This window comes from Camelina sativa, chromosome 20 (assembly GCF_000633955.1).
Source record: "Camelina sativa cultivar DH55 chromosome 20, Cs, whole genome shotgun sequence".
NCBI classification, from domain to species: domain Eukaryota; kingdom Viridiplantae; phylum Streptophyta; class Magnoliopsida; order Brassicales; family Brassicaceae; genus Camelina; species Camelina sativa.
Window position 1 is genome coordinate 5,101,735 of NC_025704.1, and position 20,088 is coordinate 5,121,822.

General features: G+C 37.9%; 5 protein-coding genes across 8 annotated transcripts in view; 4 read left to right on the forward strand and 1 right to left on the reverse strand.

The window, feature by feature from the left end:
- LOC109131143 overlaps window positions 1-479 on the forward strand; it is a 5,113-nt gene extending 4,634 nt beyond the window's left edge. The window contains exon 4 of the mRNA XM_019241771.1: window positions 89-479. Within this exon, the coding sequence (XP_019097316.1) occupies window positions 89-479 (391 nt within the window). The remainder of the gene's footprint in view (window positions 1-88) is intronic.
- On the forward strand, window positions 1,808-5,870 carry LOC104769401 (NADP-dependent malic enzyme 2). The gene is made up of 19 exons (XM_010493604.2): window positions 1,808-2,212; window positions 2,405-2,525; window positions 2,623-2,697; window positions 2,805-2,956; window positions 3,037-3,142; window positions 3,236-3,301; window positions 3,416-3,511; window positions 3,614-3,685; window positions 3,781-3,864; window positions 3,963-4,061; window positions 4,153-4,200; window positions 4,289-4,342; window positions 4,419-4,517; window positions 4,624-4,713; window positions 4,801-4,878; window positions 4,981-5,055; window positions 5,160-5,250; window positions 5,372-5,500; window positions 5,592-5,870. The coding sequence occupies exons 1-19, from the start codon at window positions 2,070-2,072 to the stop codon at window positions 5,678-5,680; spliced, it is 1,767 nt and encodes a 588-aa protein (XP_010491906.1). The 5' UTR covers window positions 1,808-2,069; the 3' UTR covers window positions 5,681-5,870.
- On the forward strand, window positions 7,711-9,785 carry LOC104769402 (UPF0664 stress-induced protein C29B12.11c). 2 transcript variants are annotated; one of them, XM_010493605.1, is made up of 6 exons: window positions 7,711-7,855; window positions 8,383-8,572; window positions 8,730-8,841; window positions 8,988-9,059; window positions 9,152-9,378; window positions 9,470-9,785. In XM_010493605.1, the coding sequence occupies exons 2-6, from the start codon at window positions 8,463-8,465 to the stop codon at window positions 9,570-9,572; spliced, it is 624 nt and encodes a 207-aa protein (XP_010491907.1). In that variant the 5' UTR covers window positions 7,711-7,855; window positions 8,383-8,462; the 3' UTR covers window positions 9,573-9,785. The 2 variants fall into 2 exon arrangements, with proteins under 2 accessions (XP_010491907.1, XP_010491908.1); XM_010493606.2 differs by having other exon boundaries at window positions 7,734-7,855; window positions 8,460-8,572.
- LOC104769404 (mitochondrial import inner membrane translocase subunit TIM17-3-like) lies at window positions 9,870-11,277 on the forward strand. 3 transcript variants are annotated; one of them, XM_010493609.1, is made up of 3 exons: window positions 9,870-10,174; window positions 10,265-10,421; window positions 10,644-11,277. In XM_010493609.1, the coding sequence occupies exon 3, from the start codon at window positions 10,674-10,676 to the stop codon at window positions 11,085-11,087; it is 414 nt and encodes a 137-aa protein (XP_010491911.1). In that variant the 5' UTR covers window positions 9,870-10,174; window positions 10,265-10,421; window positions 10,644-10,673; the 3' UTR covers window positions 11,088-11,277. The 3 variants fall into 3 exon arrangements, with proteins under 3 accessions (XP_010491911.1, XP_010491910.1, XP_010491909.1); XM_010493608.1 differs by lacking the exon at window positions 10,265-10,421 and having other exon boundaries at window positions 9,870-10,201; XM_010493607.1 differs by lacking the exon at window positions 10,265-10,421 and having other exon boundaries at window positions 10,644-11,223.
- LOC104769405 lies at window positions 11,381-20,082 on the reverse strand. Its single transcript, XM_010493611.1, has 22 exons — window positions 19,167-20,082; window positions 18,581-18,696; window positions 18,249-18,457; window positions 17,891-18,010; window positions 17,558-17,689; window positions 17,343-17,468; window positions 17,063-17,118; window positions 16,864-16,963; window positions 16,674-16,791; window positions 16,276-16,485; window positions 15,642-15,963; window positions 15,407-15,500; window positions 15,189-15,297; window positions 14,631-14,902; window positions 14,275-14,402; window positions 13,918-14,152; window positions 13,602-13,790; window positions 13,232-13,518; window positions 12,716-12,932; window positions 12,365-12,607; window positions 12,100-12,188; window positions 11,381-11,989 (listed from the first exon to the last, which is right to left on the reverse strand). The coding sequence occupies exons 1-22, from the start codon at window positions 20,009-20,011 to the stop codon at window positions 11,842-11,844; spliced, it is 4,365 nt and encodes a 1,454-aa protein (XP_010491913.1). The 5' UTR covers window positions 20,012-20,082; the 3' UTR covers window positions 11,381-11,841.

Genomic DNA, 20,088 nt, shown 5'->3' on the forward strand with positions numbered 1-20,088 from the left:
AAGACCCCCCCCCCCCCTCTGTCTCTCGCCCTTTAGATCTTGGAGTCCTAAACCTCCCCCCTTTGGCTCCTAACCTTGTTTTATGCAGAACAGATGGGGCATGGAGGCAGTCCACAAAGGAAGCAGGGATTGGCTGGACTATAACAAACCATGTAGGGATTACTTCTCACCACTCTGCGGTTTGTGAACACGTTTCATCACCTCTTATGGTGGAAGCTTTGGCCTGTAGAGCTGATGTGCTGGAAGCAATCAGGTTAGGAGGCGCTCACCTCTTGGTGGAATCTGATTGTCAACAACTGGTGGGGGCTATCAATGCCCGATCAGTTTTGCTTGAAGTTCACGGAGTCCTTTCGAATATTCTTATTGCTTCTTCAAGTCTATCTTCCTTTGTATGTCGTTTTATTCCCAGAACTGCTAACTCTGTGGCAGATTCTCTTGCGAAACAATCTTTGTTGTTGGCGAACTCTTATGCCGGTTAAATTTTTAATACAAGTTTGGGTGAACNAAAAAAAAAAAAAAAAAAAAAAAGGAAAGAGATTGAGCTTTTGACTGCGGTAGATTATGTCTTTTCTTTTCTTTTCCTTTTTTTTGGTATTAAGATTTCTCTAATCTTCAAAACAAAGAAAATGAAACATAGAAAGTCAACTTTGAAAATGGTAGGAGTTGGTGAAAAAAGTGCAACAACATATATTGGAACCGATTCCTTTCCTTCTATGTTCTAGAAACAAATGAGCCTCTCTATCGGACTATAAACGCGTTTTGCTCCATTTTAGTTTATGAACACAAGAAAATAATAGGAAGGGAATGGTCAACTGAAAAGTAGTGGAGACAATAATAGGGGAGTGCTACAAATTTGGTGAGATATATCATATATTCATATATATGCAACTATTAACAATTGCAACAAAGAAAAAGAAAAAAGCATATTATAAACTAACATACGTACGTCGTTACGAGTAATGAATTAATTACAAGTAACACACTATCCTTAATCCTTATCCATGAATGAGAATGATCGTTAAATTAAATCATTAATTGACTAAGTATTCCTTATATAGTTAGTTTATATGCACTAATAATGACAGTTCGATACCTGTCTGAGGTGGGTTTTTTTCTTCTTTGTAATAGTTTATTACTTTATTTGGTAATCTTTTACTTTTCTGTTAAATATGTTTTTTTAATTAAAAAGTAAATATCTTGTTGACATATAATATATTCAAGTTTGGGTGGTGGGGGTCCGATATGGCTGCCAAATTTGATCCTCTGAGACACATCCCCGCAGCCTCAAAATACAATTATTGTTTTTTCGTTCATTCTTTGTTTTCTCACTGTATATTTATTATTATTTGTTTTTCAGTTTCACATCGCTATATCCATTTATTATTATTAATTAATAAAGGGAAAAAATGACCATCTAATTAACAATTTATCATCGCAACGAGTTTATTTACCAAAAGCCTCGTATTCAATGAGTACGTTTTTGTCACTCTTTTTTCTTTTTTCTTTTCCAATTAGCTATCTTTAATTGACACTCATATTCCTTATTCTATCTAATTTTTTTTCTTCAGAAAAAAAGAAATAAGAAATACACAACACTTGCTGATGAGTTTTTGTTATTTTATGATTTTATCCATCAACTTGGGGAAGTGTAGTACTACTACAATTATTAAAATGTGAAAATCGTTTTCATATAAAAAACGAAAAAAGACAAAAAGAAAATGATAAATTAAGTGTTAAGAATAAAAAAAAAAAGAGAGGTAATGGATGAAGAGAGGACCTACACGAGAGAGAGGTGACTGAGTCCAGTCCACGTTCTTCTCCTCGATTTGACGATTTTAGCTCCAAGTTTCAGACTTTAGCGTTTTCAAACTGTCTCTCTCTCATACAATTTTATTCTTTGGCCTATATAATTCCACTTTCCTCCACTTCTGTGTTTCCATCATTCACCTAAAAATATCTTTCTAAGCTCATCACCGTATTCAACAACCTTCATCAATCTTCTTCGTGAACCTTTGCTTCCTCTGTTTCTTGTTTTTGTTGTGTTCACCTCAGAAGAGAGAGAGAGAGATATGGGAAGTACTCCGACTGAGTTACCCTGTGAAGATGTCGCCGATAACAGATCCGGCGTTGGCGGTGGTATCTCTGACGTCTACGGTGAGGATTCCGCCACCTTGGATCAGCTCGTTACTCCTTGGGTTACCTCCGTCGCTAGGTGAGTCAACGCTCTCCTTCAGATCACATACCCTTTTGTTTTCCCTTTTGATCTATCACGATTTCTTCAGCTAACTAAAGCTGCTTGCAAGTAAAGTTCACTTTTTTATAAGTTTCTGAACTTATGAACTTAAGTTTTTTTTTTCTTTTTCTGTGGAGCTTATAGTGGATTGAAATGTTTTTTGTTTTTCAGTGGTTACTCGTTGATGCGTGATCCGCGTTACAACAAGGGACTTGCATTTACTGATAAAGAAAGAGATGCTCATTACTTAACTGGTCTTCTTCCCCCTGTGGTTTTGAGTCAGGATGTTCAGGTGACTTGAGGTTTTATTATATAAAAGAACTCACTTTTGTTTAGTTTTGATTTGGTTTTGTTTGTGTTAACTTGTGATTTGTGGTTGGTTTTATTAGGAGAGAAAGCTTATGCACAATCTCCGTCAGTACACTGTTCCTCTACAGCGTTACATGGCACTGATGGATCTTCAGGTCAGTGATTGTTTTTCGAAACCATGTTTATTAGTAGAGAATATACATAAAGATTTGTTTGGTTGGGTTTCTTTTGAACTGGTTGCTTATGTATCTGAATCTTGCAGGAAAGGAACGAGAGGTTGTTCTATAAGCTTTTGATTGATAACGTTGAGGAGTTGCTTCCAGTTGTGTACACACCAACAGTTGGTGAGGCTTGCCAGAAGTATGGAAGCATTTTCAGGAAGCCACAGGGTCTCTACATCAGTTTGAAAGAGAAGTGTGTTTTAAATTCTCTTTAACCAGGTCACTTTCCATTTTGTTTCTTTGAAACACTAAATTGAAATGTATGTTCTTTAGGGGCAAGATTCTTGAAGTGTTGAAGAACTGGCCCCAGAGAGGGATCCAAGTTATCGTTGTTACTGATGGTGAGCGCATTCTCGGTCTAGGAGATCTTGGTTGCCAGGTAATAAAATGGATCCTTGAGTTAAAACACTTCAAACATATTCCCAGGTTATGTTGAAAATCTGTATTTATCATTTATTGTAAACTTTTCCAGGGAATGGGAATTCCAGTGGGGAAACTTTCTCTTTACACCGCTTTGGGAGGAATCCGTCCTTCAGCTGTAAGCACTAGAACAAAAAGCTGCAATATTTTGTGCCTAGAAATTGGTTCTACTTGATTGATTATTCAATTATAATCGTTTGATCCTAAATGTAATATCCGGTTTCTGATGCAGTGTCTTCCAATCACCATTGATGTGGGTACAAACAATGAGAAGTTGCTGAATGATGAATTCTACATCGGCCTTAAACAACGCAGGGCAACTGGCCAGGTTCTCTAATCTCTTTCATTAATTCTTTCTCTTCTTACAAATATTGCAATGGTTTTTTTTTTTTTCAAAAACTGAGAAGTCTGTTTGCTATTGTGATTTCAGGAATATGCAGATTTTCTGCACGAGTTCATGTGCGCTGTCAAGCAGAACTATGGAGAGAAAGTGTTGGTACAGGTGAGTCATAGGATACAACTCTCTTAAGAACTATGATCTTTTTATACCTTTCTTAAGATGTCCCGGAATAATACCATACATACTCTTCTTTTCAGTTTGAAGATTTTGCAAACCACAATGCATTTGACCTTTTGTCTAAGTACAGCTCTAGCCATCTTGTCTTCAATGACGATATCCAGGTAAAATCTGTTCCTCAATATTTTGATATTTCTTACATTATGGTTGAGGTGTCAGAGAGCCTTACTAAAACTTGTTTTTTGTTTTGTGTAATTGGCAGGGTACTGCATCAGTGGTGCTTGCTGGACTTATTGCCGCTCAGAAGGTGCTTGGTAAAACCCTGGCTGACCATACCTTCTTGTTCTTGGGTGCCGGAGAGGTGAGACCAGAAAGCATTATACTCAATAAGCTTATCGTTTCTGTTTACATATATGTTTTATGCTTACGCTTTATCTGTTGGTTCTTTGTAGGCTGGAACCGGTATCGCTGAGCTAATTGCTCTCAAGATTTCAAAAGAGGTTAGTCAATCTGTATTTTTTTGTTCTTGCGTTTTCTCTGTTTTCTAGCCAAGAATATGTGACTGATCATATTTTGGTTGTTTTGCAGACTGGAGCTCCCATCGATGAGACCCGAAAGAAGATTTGGCTCGTGGACTCCAAGGTATTGTTGGCAACCACCCAGATCCGGCTCATTCTTTTTAAACATTTCTTGGTTTTTAATGTTTCTTTATTTGCAGGGACTGATTGTTAGCTCGCGCAAAGAATCTCTTCAGCACTTCAAGCAGCCATGGGCGCATGAGCACGAACCTGTCAAGAACCTCATTGGTGCTGTCAATGTACGCGATGAGCTCATCTTTTAAATTTCTTGATGGGTGAATAGAGAATCTTGATGTTAGATGTTTAATTCTTGTGTTTACTCTTTTTTTAAACCTTTTCAAACAGGCAATCAAGCCAACTGTTCTCATCGGAACATCCGGTGTGGGTCAAACTTTCACAAAGGAAGTTGTCGAGGCCATGGCTACAAACAACGAGGTTTCTTTTTGTTCTTCCTCTCTGCTTTTTCAAAAAACAAGGTTTATATGCTATTGTTCTAATACTGGTCTTGGTGTTGGCTTATAGAAACCATTGATTCTTGCTCTCTCAAACCCTACTTCTCAAGCTGAGTGTACCGCAGAACAGGCTTACACATGGACCAAGGTATACTATCTCATATGACATCTAAATGTAATTCATGTCTGACTCCTGATTGGTAAATAATATAATTTAGTTTTGGTGCTTCATATATTGTGCTTAATATAGGGTCGTGCAATCTTTGGAAGTGGAAGCCCATTTGATCCTGTTGAGTACAATGGCAAAACTTACTTGCCTGGCCAGGTTCGTGCTGTTTCCACAACTCCTTCCCTCTCAACTTTTAAAATTTCTACATGTGACAATTTAAGTGCTGACATCATATTTCCATAATCCTACTTCCACCTCAGGCAAACAATTGCTACATTTTCCCGGGTTTGGGTCTTGGTTTGATCATGTCTGGTGCTATCCGTGTCCGTGATGACATGCTTCTCGCAGCTTGTAAGTAGAAATAAACATAACAAAATCAAACGTGGATACTTATGAATGGTGACAGTCACTTGCAAGATTCTCAATGCAACTCTTTCTAACTGATCTCTCTCTCTCTCTCTGTTTTCAACAGCTGAAGCATTGGCAGCACAAGTCACAGAAGAGCACTTCGCCAACGGTCTGATCTACCCGCCATTCTCAAACATCAGACAGATCTCAGCAAACATTGCAGCCAGTGTCGCCGCCAAAACCTATGACCTCGGTTAGTAAAACGAAACTGTCTTTTATCACTGTTAATAAGACCGTCCTAACTCTATTCTCAAAGTTCTAAATCGATGTACTTGTGGTTGTAGGATTGGCGTCAAACCTCCCACGTGCGAAGGATCTGGTGAAGTTTGCAGAGAGCAGCATGTACAGCCCTGTCTACAGAAACTACCGTTAAATTTTGTCTGCAGATTTTTCTATTCACAACTCTTAATAATAGTTCTTCTTGAGGCTTGTATTAAAAGTTTTATTGTTGCTTGTTTGTTTGATTTCAACTCCTACATTTCAATGTTGCTAAAGAACTCTCTCTCTCTCTTTGTATCTGCTGATGAATAATAAATTTTTAATTACTAGTATAATCTTACCAATCGTTATTTTCCAGACGTTACAACTTCCAACACCCATTGATAACACAATCAACTTATGCTTTGTTCTTATTTGGAATTCTTTTATACAATATAGCCTCGAAGTGTGAAACTAATAAGGGAACTTCAACTGTTACAGAATAAAATAGATTGTATAGATTCTTCATTATGTCATTTTAAAGAGCTTTATCAAAAGTTTCATGTACTTCTGTATAGATTCTTTGGTTTTATAGCTCTTTTGCCATTTTAAAAGAGTTAGCTGAATAACCAAAACCAAAATCTGGCAAAAAATAGTAGTATTTGTAAAAATAGGGTTAAAAGTAGGGAATTTTGTTGATTCTACCACATTGGCTAAAAAGTTTTTCTCAAATGCCACAATTTTATTTCTTTTTAAGAAGTACCATATTTGAGATTTAAGAAAGGGATAAGATGACAATTTTATCCTTCACATAAGAGGCGTAAGATGACAATTTTATCCTTCATATTTTTTTAGGCATGTTGTTTTTTTTATGACAGTACTTTTCAGTTTTCACTGTACCAATATGATTAGACATTATACCAGTTGACATTTAATATGAAGAAAGAGAAAATCTCTTAGCAAAAAAATATGTGTCGCAATATTCGTAAAAAAACAAGGAATTAAAAATTAATAAACAAATGATAGAAGATAAAACAAAGAAAGAAAACAAAATGAAGAAAGCATTCTTGTGATTTAAAAAGTACATCACCTAAGCTTTTGTAATTTTCCATCGTATATTATGTTATAGGTGGACAACAGTAAGTTACAATAACTTGTCCACTGCGCATTAATGCTGAGAAGACTATGCATTTTTTCTTTTGTTAGGAGACTTTTATTTTGGTGGTTAACCTAAAAAATGGTCAATGAAAATTTGTCCACATTCTAGTAATAAATTTAGGAGAGGATAATTTTCATTTTTATTGTCTACTGCATATAACTGTGAACAACCTAAGCCCTATGATGGACAACTTAAAATCAAAACTCGTCCACATTTTTGTAGACTAAAACTAATATTATTGTCTACTGCATATGTAAATGAAAATGATCTACATTTTATGGAGGACAACTACGACTAAAACTTGTCTACAACTACAATGAAAAGTTGTCCACACTGTAAACAGATGACAACAATTATTATAATATACTCCCTCCGTTTCAAAATATAGGATGTTTTAAGCAAAGCACGCAGATTAAGAAGTCTTTACTTTTAACAAGTTCAACCAATCAGAAACAATACTGCATAATATAAAATACTAAACTAATCTAAAAGTTGCATTGAAATTTGAAAGCATCCTATATTATGAAATAACAAACTTCTCCAAAACATCTTATATTTTGAAACGGAGGGAATAATATATTTATTGTCCATTGCATTCTTAAAAAAAAAAAAACACATTATATTTTAAAATCTAATAGTTGTGAAAAAGATAACGATAAACCCTAGTTAGAACTTAGAAGTACTAAAATAAAGGAATGTGGAAGAAGATGAAGGGGTGAGCCAATTTAGATTTTTATTCATTTTCTTTTAAAATTTTTCACTCCTTTTTATTCTTAAGTTAATATTAAATTACAATGACATAAAATTATGTGTCAGAGTTTGGTTTTGACTACGGAATAAAAGAAAGCTTTGGTTGCTTTAGTTAAGGTTACTTTAGTCATTTAACTTTGGTTTTGTGGTAGCCGAGAAAATGTTCAATCGAATGTGGTATTCCTTAAAAGAAACTGAATTGATTGTGGTACTTTTGTTAAAAATCTCTTAAAAGTAGTAAAAAAAAACTAATAGCGGGCGAAATCGAACTTAAGAAATAAGTTGAGGGACCTAATAATGGTAAAAAAGGTTTTAAGAATAAACCGCGTGATCATCTCTATTCTCTTCTGGAATAAGCGAGAAGCTCTGATCTAATCAATTTATCTTCTTCAATCTCTCCTCCGATCAAAATCCATTTTCTTTTTCAATCTTCCGACAGAGGTATGTTGTTTCAAATTCTCTGCTTTTTCTGGGAAACTCTACTATTTCTTCAGATCAGATGCGGCGCGAATAGTGCAGGCTAGCTTGAAACTACTATAATTGGGGTCGTTTTGTGACTCATTTACTGCTATCAGATTTTTGATTCTCTTAAAATTAAGGAATTTACTTGTTCTCTTTGTGTGATTGGATTTGTCTTGTCAGTTATTATGGACTAACCTAGGTTTTCTCTCTATAATTTATAATTACGAGTGGTTTGATTTTGTTCAATCGGCTCTGGTTACTTCAATCTATTGCATTTTGATTGCTGATTTGAATTGGGTAATAGTGGCAATTTTAAATTAACGTGTGTCATTGCCATGAATCATGAACAAGGGATCATATTCCTGGGTTTAACTTCTCATGTTTTTTTTTTTTTTTGGTTGAGCCTAATTCAAATTAAGAACCTTTGGATTGACTTTTGATTATTAATCTCTTTGAAGTATGTTACATTTTCTTTTCTATTGATAAATATCTTACATGGTGATCAGGTTTACACAGAGAATTAGAACAGAACAAGGAATTATATAATCATTCGCTTACCCGGCTTTATCAATCTGAACTGCAGCTCATGGCGCTTAACCCTCAATTGCTACCCAATGGGATGCCTGTTCCCTTTGTTAATGAAATGTTCGTTCTAGTCAGAGATGGTGTTGAGTTTGAAGTCGACAAGATCCCTGGGTTCGTGTTCCCTACTCTTGTCTCGCTTGTTTTTGATCAGCTTTTGAGCCAATAAGTTTACTTTGTAAATAAGATATGTCTCAGAAGTGAAGAGACATGTGAGCTGTTGGTGTTAAACATCTTCCCTAATGTTCTTTTTTTTTTTGGTTTGATGCAGAGGGCATGGAGGTCATGTTAAGTCCAAGGGAGTGATTTACTTGTCTAATGTACGGATGGTCTTTGTTGCGAGCAAGCCTGTTGAGAACTTCGTTGCTTTTGACATGCCTCTGGTACAGTAACTTTATCTTATGTTTTTTTTTTTTTTTCTCTTATTCAGTTAATGCTACATGTTATACAAGTATATCTCTATTAAATTTGGTTAAGGGACTTCATGATACATATTAGCTTATGGACTATATATGTTATTACTCTGCAGCTTTACGTCCATGCTGAGAAATTCAATCAGCCAATATTTCACTGCAACAATATTGCTGGACAAGTGGAGCCTGTAAGTACAAACTTTCAAATGGAATTTACAAGTTGAATCCTTGCCAGGAAATTACTGTATACTTATTTGGCATTGTAATAATATTTTTTCAGGTGGTGCCAGAAAACGAGCATAGAGCTCTGTACTCAACACACAGTTTCAAGATCCTGTTTAAGGAAGGTGGTTGCGGGACGTTTGTTCCTCTCTTTCTGAATCTCATATCATCAGTGAGGCAATACAATCGACAAATGCAACAAGCAGCAGAAGCAGCGGCGGCAGCTCCACGAGTTGATCCTCTTCAAGCCGCTCAGACCCCTGTGGAACAAATGATGAGACATGCGTAAGTCCCCTCTCTGAATCAAGATAGAATGTTTCGGTAGAGACTTAAATTTCTGATAATCGCATGTGTGTGGTCATTGTGTATGTTGCAGGTACGTGGACCCTAATGATCCAACGAGGATATATTTGCAGCAGCCATCAGGGGAATCTCAGTTGAGGCGGAGAGCTTACCATTCCGGTGCAGCGGAACATTGACATACACACCAAAAGTACACAAAGGTTATGGATACATAAAATAGCAACGGGGTAGTGTTGCAAATAAGCAGAGGTGTTGTTGGTTTTGTGTTAACCTTTGAAACTAAACCAGTTGTGTAATGATGATAAAGATGAGACTTGTTGGGTGGTGGTGTGTGGGTTGTATCTGTGTGACAGTTGGATTCATATAATAATGATTAAAAGTTTGGTTTATATTATATCGCACAAAATGAACAACAACGTCAACCATAGAAGTAATCGCAAACAAACGAATCGCAAGCTTGTGAGATTAGTGACAAAAAGTGGTTTGGTTCGGTTCGGTTCGATTAGTGATACAAGACTGTTTGATGAATTTTTTTATGGTCGACAAAATTGTATGTAACACTCGGCATTCTTGTTCTGCCCCAGTTGAACTGATTGGGGGAATTTTGAAATTAGACAACCTTTAAAGTTACTTTAGTCGTTTATATACTGCTACACCAATTAGGAGGAGGGAGGGAGAGCGAGGCTACTAAGGGATTTGAGTGAGGATCTTAATCGCTTTGAGCTGTAAACCCTAATTTTTGGGGGCTCAGTTGCACAGTAGGCACGACTCCATTTAGGTCAGTAGAATCTGCTGCTTCTTTCTGGTTAGTGTCAATTAATCTCCGTTTTGTTTGTTCTTGATCGAAACAGTTATTTAAACTTCGTAGATGTATTTTCTGGGGTATTCGGATTCTTCTGCTGAGCTCAATTCGTTAGTGGAGTTTCGATATCCTTTTGATAAAATGATGAAGCTCTGATTTGTTCATTCTCCAGCGCTTTTGCCCTTTTCCAAATTTGCAGCTTTTTATGCGGTTGAGTTCATAGGTTGTTCTAAATATTTTGGGTCATTCAACTGTGTTGTGTACCTTTACTGATTCATGCTCGATAGGGATGCTCATTGACTTGTAGTAGTAGTAAAGCAGATTAATGGTGTCTTAGCTTATCTCTCGATAGGGATGAGTTCTTCAGCTTCTTCTTTTTTAATGTTCTTACTTCAAAATTAAAGAGCATAGTAATGATATATACTCTTTTGAGGGTGTTTTGCAGCAAGAGAAGTCAAGGTTTTATATTTGATTGATGGACATCCATAAGGAATCTCGGGATCATGATCATCATGGCCTTTACCGTGTAGTCAATGATGTCGGTTCTGCATTTGGAATGGGAGCTGTTGGAGGTTCTGTATATCATTTCGTAAAAGGGGCATACAATTCCCCAATGGGTGCTCGTTTGGTCGGAGGAGCACAAGCAGTCAACATGAATGCTCCTCGTCTCGCAGGCAGTTTTGCTGCATTTGGTGGCTTGTTCTCTGCATTTGATTGCACACTGGTGTACATCAGGAAGAAGGAAGATCCCTGGAACTCCATCCTAGCAGGTGCAGCTACAGGAGGGTTTCTTTCTATGCGGCAAGGGCTTGTTGCAGCTTCTACATCAGCGGTTATGGGAGGGGTTTTGCTTGCTTTGATCAAAGGACCTGGGTTTCTGAACAAGTAACCTTTTGCCTCGCTCTCACTCTTTTTTGGGTTGTGTTTGATGAGTTTTCTTAAATTACGTCGTTTCCATCTTCAATGTCCTCTATAAAATACTCCAAAATTGCAATTTAATAAATATTTTCAGATTTATATTCCAATCATTTTTGTATAAACGTCATCAAAGATATGAATGAGCCATCATCAATGTGTAATCAAGAGGTCGGTCATTGAGCTTAAAAGTCAAAAGTAAACTTTTCACTGATTTTCATCATTCTGATTAATCCTTAATAAAGTACAACTACTGCACACACTAAATGAAGAACCAAATCCATTTCTTGTCAACGTACACCAAAATAAAAACAACTCAAATGTACTGAGGCAGATATAATAAGCACAGCCTCAAGTAGATAGATCATTTGATTTCTCATTTATTTACATACAACCCTTAGGAGGATCTTCACCAATCACCAACACGACCATCCACTCAAAACCAAAACAAAAACCCGAGACCCCAAGGAACCCAACCAGGATCATTAGATTACAAAGTTTTGTCCCTAATTATATCCCTCAAATAAACTTGTTTTCTTTTTTCTTTACTCTTTTCCCTTAACAATCAGAGTTCCTTCTCTTTTGTACCCTAATTCTATTCACCTGGAGTAATAGAATTACAAGAAGAGAAACAGACAAAACAAAAAAAAACAAACTGAAATCCCCACTCCAAACTGGGGCAGGACTGTTTTTAGTTGTTCTGAGGAAAATTACCTGACGAGACTTTGTCACGACTGCCAAAAAAGCTCATAATCCTTACTATACAATGAGCGGTCTTGTATCTCCAGGTTTGCTACATGTCGATTTATGAGCTGCGATTGCATTATCTTACACACGACCAATCCTGCTGGGAATATCCACCATTCACTTTCACCCCTGCATCCCCCAAAACCGCTCAAACATCAGAAACCCAATAGACCAAAAGATAAGAATATAGAGAGAGTGACTCTTTTCAAGTATTACTTTGCATAAGTAGTAAAACTCACATGTTTATATTCCATGGCTGAAAAGGAGTTTTCTTGCTAGCTGATGATTCACTGTTATAATGAACATATCCGCAGAGAAAAGCAACAAACTGTCACAAAACCAAAACTCGTCAGATAACGTGAGATATCTCATGTCCGCATGTCTAAAGAATCAACACCCATAATGTCCACAGATATAACAAACCTATTCATCCTCATGTAAAATGAACCACTAATGTCATATTGCATTTCTCCACAAAGCAGGTTGTCAACAATGAAAACTTACCACATTGACTAAGGAGATGAAGTTCCACAAAGCGTAAACACGTGCTAAGCCAGCAGAACGCCTGGGTCCATGGCTGAATAAGGCATTAATCCCAGCAGGGAATGGCAGAAGCAAGCCGAGAGGTAATATAAACAAAGCCAAAAGTACATCCAGCAAAGAAATCGAATACAGCTGGAGCAGTGTGAGCAAGACTAAACTAAAATCTCCTAAAAGTAACATCGAGATAACTAAGCCAACCATATCCTGCAATATCACAAAGATAACCGAGGAAAGAGACATTAAAATTCTAGAAAAGTTGGACGTCACAGCATTTATTTACATCCATACCATAAGGATTTGATTGACAAGTACCTGGTGGCCCACTGGTTTAGTGTTGTGAACTAAGAAAGAGAGAAGGAAAAACATATCTCTCTTCTCTTTCAGACTCGGTAAGCTGTCAAGGTCGATTATCCCTCCATAGTTCTTTCTTCGTGTTGTATAATCTTCAGTGTTTATGTTGGTCTGGTTGAAGAGCATACTCTCTCTTAAATGTGCTGGAGAGTTTTCTTTATGTGCATGCACGCCGTACCTATAAGTTAAAAAAAGTAAGACATCAAAATTCCGCATAACTAGATACGAAGTGCACAACGAAAACATGCTAAACTGTGACATCACAAAAGAAATCTTAAAATTCTAAAGTGATCAACAGAAAGAATAGTGGTCATCTTGTGTATCTAGATTTCTCAGTTCATATTTTATATTGAAGTTAAAACAATACAACATTGTAGAAGAAAGAACAGTATCGTGGCGATTACTTTTCACCATGAATGGACCACCCTATGATACAAAAGAAAGATAGATTGGATGCAATTTCACATTTTCATTTACCGTGGTTGGATTTCAGTCCATGCTGATTCACTGACACACTGAGGTGATGTTGGTTCACAATCCTCAAGAGTATGAATCAGGAGGCCATATTGGCAGTAACCGCAAGCTGTAGTCTGGAACCAGGCCAGATCAACCCGTATGCAATGTGGCTCCAGAGCGGGATTAGCATGAGTTTCTAACCATCTCAAAACAGAATGAAAAGTTGATCTCAGACGCCCACGGCGAACAAGGCGTAATTGAGCATTTACACCAGCCACCAGTCTGTACCAAGTAGTGGGTGGGACAAGCTGGGAACGTAAAACAATGACAGATAATCAATAAACCTTTAACATAACTGCTAAAACTGCTTCACGTAACCTAAAGTACTAACCTGACTCATCAGACTGGTAAGAATGTTGTCATTTTGAAGTGAGAAAGGAGCCATGTAACTGCCATCACCACCAAACAATATGGGCATCGGAAACCTTTGGTGAAGCCGAGGTGGAAGGTCCGTCCTTTTTTCATCCCCACCAAGAAAGAAATCCAGATACGCAAGCATCAAATCTGAGGTTGCAGCGACCTATATTTAAAAAATATAATTCCACTAAATCTTAAAACAAGAAAACCTTGTTAAGGGAATCAGATTTTCTCAAAATCTATAGTTCTGTTAAGTAATTATGGGATCAACTAAATCATCAAGACATTACCTTCAAACCCTCGTATAAAGCTCGGGAGCGACAGGAGCGTAAACAGGAATGGTCATATTCTGAACGTACGAACTCACGCAATTTTTGCAACTTCATCTTCCGCCGCCATTGCTGCCATGACCATGCAAGGGGATATGCAACTACTGAAAGAATACTATAAATTGCACCTTCCCACCATTGATAAGCAGCTATAGAGTTGATTTCGTCGACAAATGTGTTAAATGCAGCCTCATATCTAAAGAAACCAAAACCAATATAAGAATATTTCAGAGCCAAGGCCACTAATTAAGTATCTATAGACAAAACAATAAGAAAGAATTCTAAATCAGCTTGATAATAAAATGAGAAACAACTAACACTATCTCTTTTATCTCCTCCGGGGGGATGTGCGAGAGATGCCATGGCTCACTGAATGTATTAGGACCCATAAAATACATTCTATGCACATGACTCTGAGATTGCTCTGCTCTATTTGTTTCCAACACCTGCCAAAGAATAACATTAAAAACAGCAGCACACCACTATAATATAAGGAGTGTTTGGCGGGTTATTTCGCTCAAGCATGTCTGCTGGACAAACATTACTTGCATCTGGAGTGAAACATCAGCGAATACTAAAATCATTCTTTATTTGCTTATATAGATGAACATATAAAGTAAGACATACAAACAGTTTTTCGATCTAATGTTTATACACAAAGAAAATCATCTAACCTCATTTAGTGATTCCAGGAAAGGGAAGGAATGATCTATTTGAGAGCCATGCTGCGTGGGAGCTGGGCCAGGTAGATCATCAACTCCAACAAATTTCATTCGTGCAACACTAAGTACAAGTGCTAAGAGGATGAGGAGACCCATCAGAAGGAGACCAAACAACCAAGGCCCACCAAATGTGTATATTAACTCCTCAAGCGCGGTGTAACAGTGTGGCATGTGATATCTTTCCGATACGCATCGATATGGACATGGTGTCTCAGAAACACCACCTGAATAGGAAATTCCAAGGTTTATAGTTGAGACATGAGCATTTCCAGCATCAATTTACAGGTAAATAATACTGAAAACCATAGCCCCATTGAAATTTTCAACCACATTTAAATCTACAGACTTAGTAGTTGAATGGTTTATTCATGATCATGGAAAAATGAATAGAAAACAATTATGCTTGGTAGTTTGAACGGAAAACAAAACTCGTCACTGAAAGTTAGGAAAAAAGTTTTAGTGCATAGGTAATAGACGAGAGCTGAAGATATAAGTGGATGTTATTTATACCTCGAACTGGGACGTAGACAGCACGAGTTGGAAGCTCGTCAACAGGACAAGGACGACAAAGAGAAGAGTCAGATCCAGTAACATTCTTGAATGTACCAGATGGGCATTCCTGGAGAAAAGAATACAAGTGTGAATACAATGAGCTTCGAAAACTACAATAGAAATTCAATTTTGATAAGGGAACAAAAGTCTAAGGGGTAAACCGTTTTTTTCCGAACCTTACAAAATATACCATGGAGTCCCTTCGGACAATCCGTCCCAGTTATTGTGCCATTTCTGCCAAAAAACTCATCATTTACTGCCGCTCCCCCTCTACGATTACAATTAAAAAAACTGTAAATGCGATAGGCTGGAAAACGATATCCAAAATAACATAGACATTGGAAATGCAGTAAATGGCGGGCAACACACGTTAATGATAATGGGAAATACAGAGGTATATAGAGGACATACCGTGCATGAATCATTCCTTTTACACTAGCAATTGGCTGGTATATGTCTCCAGTGGGAATGTTTGACCAATGAAAATGAATCCTCCCACCTCCACCGCCGCCACCACCAGCAGGACTGCCAGACCCACCACCACTTGAGAGAAGAGACGACTCTCCTAACATAAGATAACGCAGGAACAAAAGGACTGTTCCACCAGAACCACCCCCAGGTGCTAGAATAGAACCGTTCGCATCTCTACTCAAACGTTTGACACTTTCTCCATCAACTCTAATAGAGCCTTGAAGTGATAAACCAGATAGAGGTTGCTCCATTGAACCAATCACTGACCAGATTCAAAGGAAAAGAAAGAACAGGTTAAAAGGTTTCATCTTGAAAGCAATAAGCTCCCACAGCAACCACATGTAAGCACGGTAGTGTATGGCCTAAGTGATTACAAGCTTCTACAATGTAAACGGGCTACGAATCATAAGCTTGTAACAAAATAACAATATATAATTGGCCAAAAATTTGACACATGGAATACAAATATAGTCAATAGTCTACATCAGACATTTGCATCAAGTCATATGATGACACAACCTAATCTCTCAAGTTTAGTGGTACAGAATCAATCAAAATATCTGACGTTTCATACCTACAATACCACCACCAGCCGATGAATAACCAGGGCTATAGTCACCACTTCCACTGCCAAGCTCACAAGGGAGATTTGCATTCCCATACGTAATTCCACCTTCAACACAGCTGTCATTGTAACATACACGCCCCCCTTTACCACCATGCCCACCACCACTGCCAATGCCATTTCCAAGCAATTTACCTTCACCTACGCCACCTCTACAACCTGTGAAACATATGTATGTTGTTATGAAAACATATTAAAAGAACGTCGGATCATATCTTATTTCTCCCTATACGGAGGTAGCACCTTAAATCTTATAATGGGGGAGTAAGCCAAGGACATGCACATACGAAATGTAGAAGTAGGATGCGTGATCAAAAGAAAATCCAAAAATATATAGTTATTGTTACCCATTCCACTGGCACTAATCTCTCCAGAGGGTTGAAGGGTTACAGTTTTTGCTCGGTGGAAATGAACTACTGATCCTTTAATGAAACCTTCGACGAGAATATCCTCAACTCGGCATATCTAGAAAGAAAGAATACTATCAGACTTATCACGCAAGAGCATACAACACTAGTTAAAGAAAAGTAGAAATACCTGTAGGGTAAAGGACAGAGACGAATTGACATTGCAATCTTCTGGAGGATTCAGTAGTTCATAAGGGCAATCTTGCCGTTCACAATAGAGCTTTGGTGTACTGCAAAGGATGTGAGTTCAAATATTGTTAGCTGTTTACATATCCAAAGAATATTGCAATCAAACTACGCATATATATGGTATTTTCCTTCAAACTCACACAGCATCTCGAGACGCATTCTGTAGAGGAGCACGCAAAATAGACCCAGGCCCAACCTTCAATTGCCAGGGAAAGAAATCATTAACTCCTACATGGCCAAATCAAGTACCTTTCTATATCTGTTATTTCAAAGCCAATATGGCCTTTGAAGGAGACCGATTATCAAATTATGCCTATATCAATCACATTTTCAGAGCTAATACACAATATTTTTGATTCTGCACAAAATACAGGATCTAATCCAATGCAGGATTGTTACCAAACTAACACACGGACTTACATATATCCGGTAAAACAGAGACAAAACAAGCCGTTGTGCTTCAATCGAATCCCCTGGTCCAGTTAGATTCAAGAAACCTTGTCCATGGACTCCAAGATTTGCATTTGACCGAATGACAGATGACCCCTATATTTAGGTAACACAAACAAATTAGATACATCGGTATGTCACAAATTACTTGAAAAAGAAAAACAATGACATCAATTTGTGAGTACCCTAAGAACGAATAAATTGCTAGCCTCAAGTATGGAAGTGGAAACACTTGTATCTCCTCCTCCTCCATCTATATGCAATTCTGAATTCCACATCAAGAACATCTTGACAGTCATCCTTAATGCCCCATAAACCTGGTACATACCAATAAACATAAACATGATGAAAAAGTAATTCACATGAATACCAAAATAGAATGTGGCGTATGAAAAAAGGCCAGATAAACCAAGAATCAAGCAGATATTAGCAACAGAAAGAAATATTTATATCTGGCATAGACAGATACAATGCTGTTGCACCATTGCCAAAAAAGAGAGAATCAGGAAAAGAATCACCTTGATAGTAGAATCACTCATTAAGAGTTCTTCCGCCAATAGCTCAAATACTGATGTACCATAATGAGCTAATCCGAAGCTCAAAACACCACCGCACAATAAGCTAATTTGTCCTTGAACCTACATATTGAGTTCTGTTTGAGTAATACGTCTTCAATTTTGCAAGATAATAGGCTGAAAAACAGGATATTTACTTTTTTTAAACATATATAGAGGAGACAGAAACGATACTCTAGTGGCAAAAAAAAAAAAAGAAAGCCTTGTAAAGAAGCTCACAAATTCTGGTAACATAAACACTGCAAAGTGATAAATCAATTAGCCTACAAAGCCCATGTACTGGAAATTATTTTCGACATACCTGGACACGACTCCATAACAGAGGACAAGTTGCTCGTGCTTTATCCTGAATATAAACATTGGTCCAAAGTGGCTGGAAGGGAAATTCTAAGAGAAGCGTATAAGTGTCTGTCGTCATATTGTAGTTGCTAACAAAAAGGCTTCGGGGAACAGCATCATATAGCGTCCCAGCAGCGCCTGAATTATCTGGACAACCGATACTGTATCCGCCTGTGTATAGGAAGAATAAGATCAGTTCACATGGTTGAAGATGTTAGGCAAGTACGTATATAGGGTCAAAACAAAAACAAAAATTGTCAAGGAGATAAAGTGTGCAGATGTAAAGAATCTAACCATGCACAAAGATCTTGGGGTCATCATGCCTGCTAAAAATATCGACAGATACTCTTCCACCACCCCCACCACCATAACCACTCCCACCACATGCACTGATCAGTCCAATTCCAGTCCTGCACTTCAAAGAACAGCAAAGCAGAGGATGAGTAGCTGAGATTAATTTATAAAGAATCTAAGAAGACAAAAGGCCCACTACCACCCTTTAAAATAAGCAAAGAAAATGAATTTTTCATGTGTACCATACAACAGCAAACAACACATCTCGGAGAATTATGAGCAACATCTAAAATCTTTCAAAAGTAATGTCATAAATAAGATTAATACTAAATCAAATATTTCCAATTGAAAACAGAAACTCATAAGCACAATTCTAGAGAATTTTACCATGAAAAGAAAGTGCAACTGTGTTTCATTTCTCAAAACTAGACTTGCCCTAAGGTAAGTTTATGATCTTGAGAAACAATCAGGACCAAAAAAGTATTGCAAAGTTTGCCTTCTCAGCTGACTAGAAAGATTCAAAATATATGCCTTTAACCAAATCAAACAGCTAGTAGAAGAGAGCATAGAAACGAAAGTTCATTACATCTTGTATGCCTTGATGTAGATGCTGCCACCAGCCCCACCACCACCTTTGGCTCCTCCATAAGCTCCATTTGCCAAAATACTTCCGTTAACATCCAGAAACTGCAGTATATCCATCTTCACTTTCCCACCTCCTCCTCCTCCATAATCAATCTCTCTGCTCGTTGACCCTCCTTTACTACCATAGCTCCACGGCATTTGCAGAGTGGACCACGAGTATGCATCACCTCCCCACACATCTTCAGGAAGCTTCTTAGTGTCAGTCAAACAGCAAGCGCCTCTACCACCATGTCCACCACCAGCACCATCAATCCCCTGCGGCGTCCCACTAGTCTGTGGAGGAGGGTTCCCAGCTAAACCCGTGGTGTTCACAGCCGAGCCGTTAGCAAAGCTAGCATTACCAGCTGCAAGCTCCAATGTCCCAGCGACAATTGTAGATTCCGCACCCAAAGAGAAGTTACCAGAAACATTGATAGCTATAGAGCAACCAGGGATAGGGCAGTGAAACTTAACACCAGGCAAAATGATAAAATTACCCTTCCCAGCTATATAGACATCGTGCGTAAGGTTGAAATCGGCGACAATCTTACAAGTAGTATCCAAAAACCCAACGCCGCCGAGATCCTCGTTACAAGATACCGACGGTCCGTGCGGTGGTGGCGGTGGAGGAGCAGGCGGAGAGTAATCCTGATGGAAAAGCAACGACTCTGAATCCGCCGAGTTCAAATCCGAATCAGAACCCGAATTCGGTTCCACAATGGTGAATCGATAGCTTGAACTAGGGTTTACGGCAAAAACCGCAACAAGGACCAAGAAGAAGACGAATTGAGAATGAAATCGAGCCATCCACTAGTATCAAGAGTCATCACAGACGAAGTCTAGTAAGGTTTTCGATTCGACCCCAATTCGGGTCATTGAGCAAT

Coding starts and splice junctions, on each gene's coding strand:
- LOC104769401 (XM_010493604.2), top strand. CDS start 2,070: ATGGGAAGTACTCCGACTGAGTTACCCTGTGAAGATGTCGCCGATAAC. Junction 3,865..3,962: donor TCTTCAATGACGATATCCAG/GTAAAATCTGTT, acceptor TGTAATTGGCAG/GGTACTGCATCAGTGGTGCT. Junction 4,714..4,800: donor CCATGGCTACAAACAACGAG/GTTTCTTTTTGT, acceptor GTTGGCTTATAG/AAACCATTGATTCTTGCTCT.
- LOC104769402 (XM_010493605.1), top strand. CDS start 8,463: ATGGCGCTTAACCCTCAATTGCTACCCAATGGGATGCCTGTTCCCTTT. Junction 8,842..8,987: donor TTGCTTTTGACATGCCTCTG/GTACAGTAACTT, acceptor ATTACTCTGCAG/CTTTACGTCCATGCTGAGAA. Junction 9,379..9,469: donor GAACAAATGATGAGACATGC/GTAAGTCCCCTC, acceptor TGTATGTTGCAG/GTACGTGGACCCTAATGATC.
- LOC104769404 (XM_010493608.1), top strand. CDS start 10,674: ATGGACATCCATAAGGAATCTCGGGATCATGATCATCATGGCCTTTAC.
- LOC104769405 (XM_010493611.1), bottom strand. CDS start 20,011: ATGGCTCGATTTCATTCTCAATTCGTCTTCTTCTTGGTCCTTGTTGCG. Junction 18,458..18,580: donor CCCCAAGATCTTTGTGCATG/GTTAGATTCTTT, acceptor TCCTATACACAG/GCGGATACAGTATCGGTTGT. Junction 15,501..15,641: donor AAAGGAATGATTCATGCACG/GTATGTCCTCTA, acceptor TTGTAATCGTAG/AGGGGGAGCGGCAGTAAATG.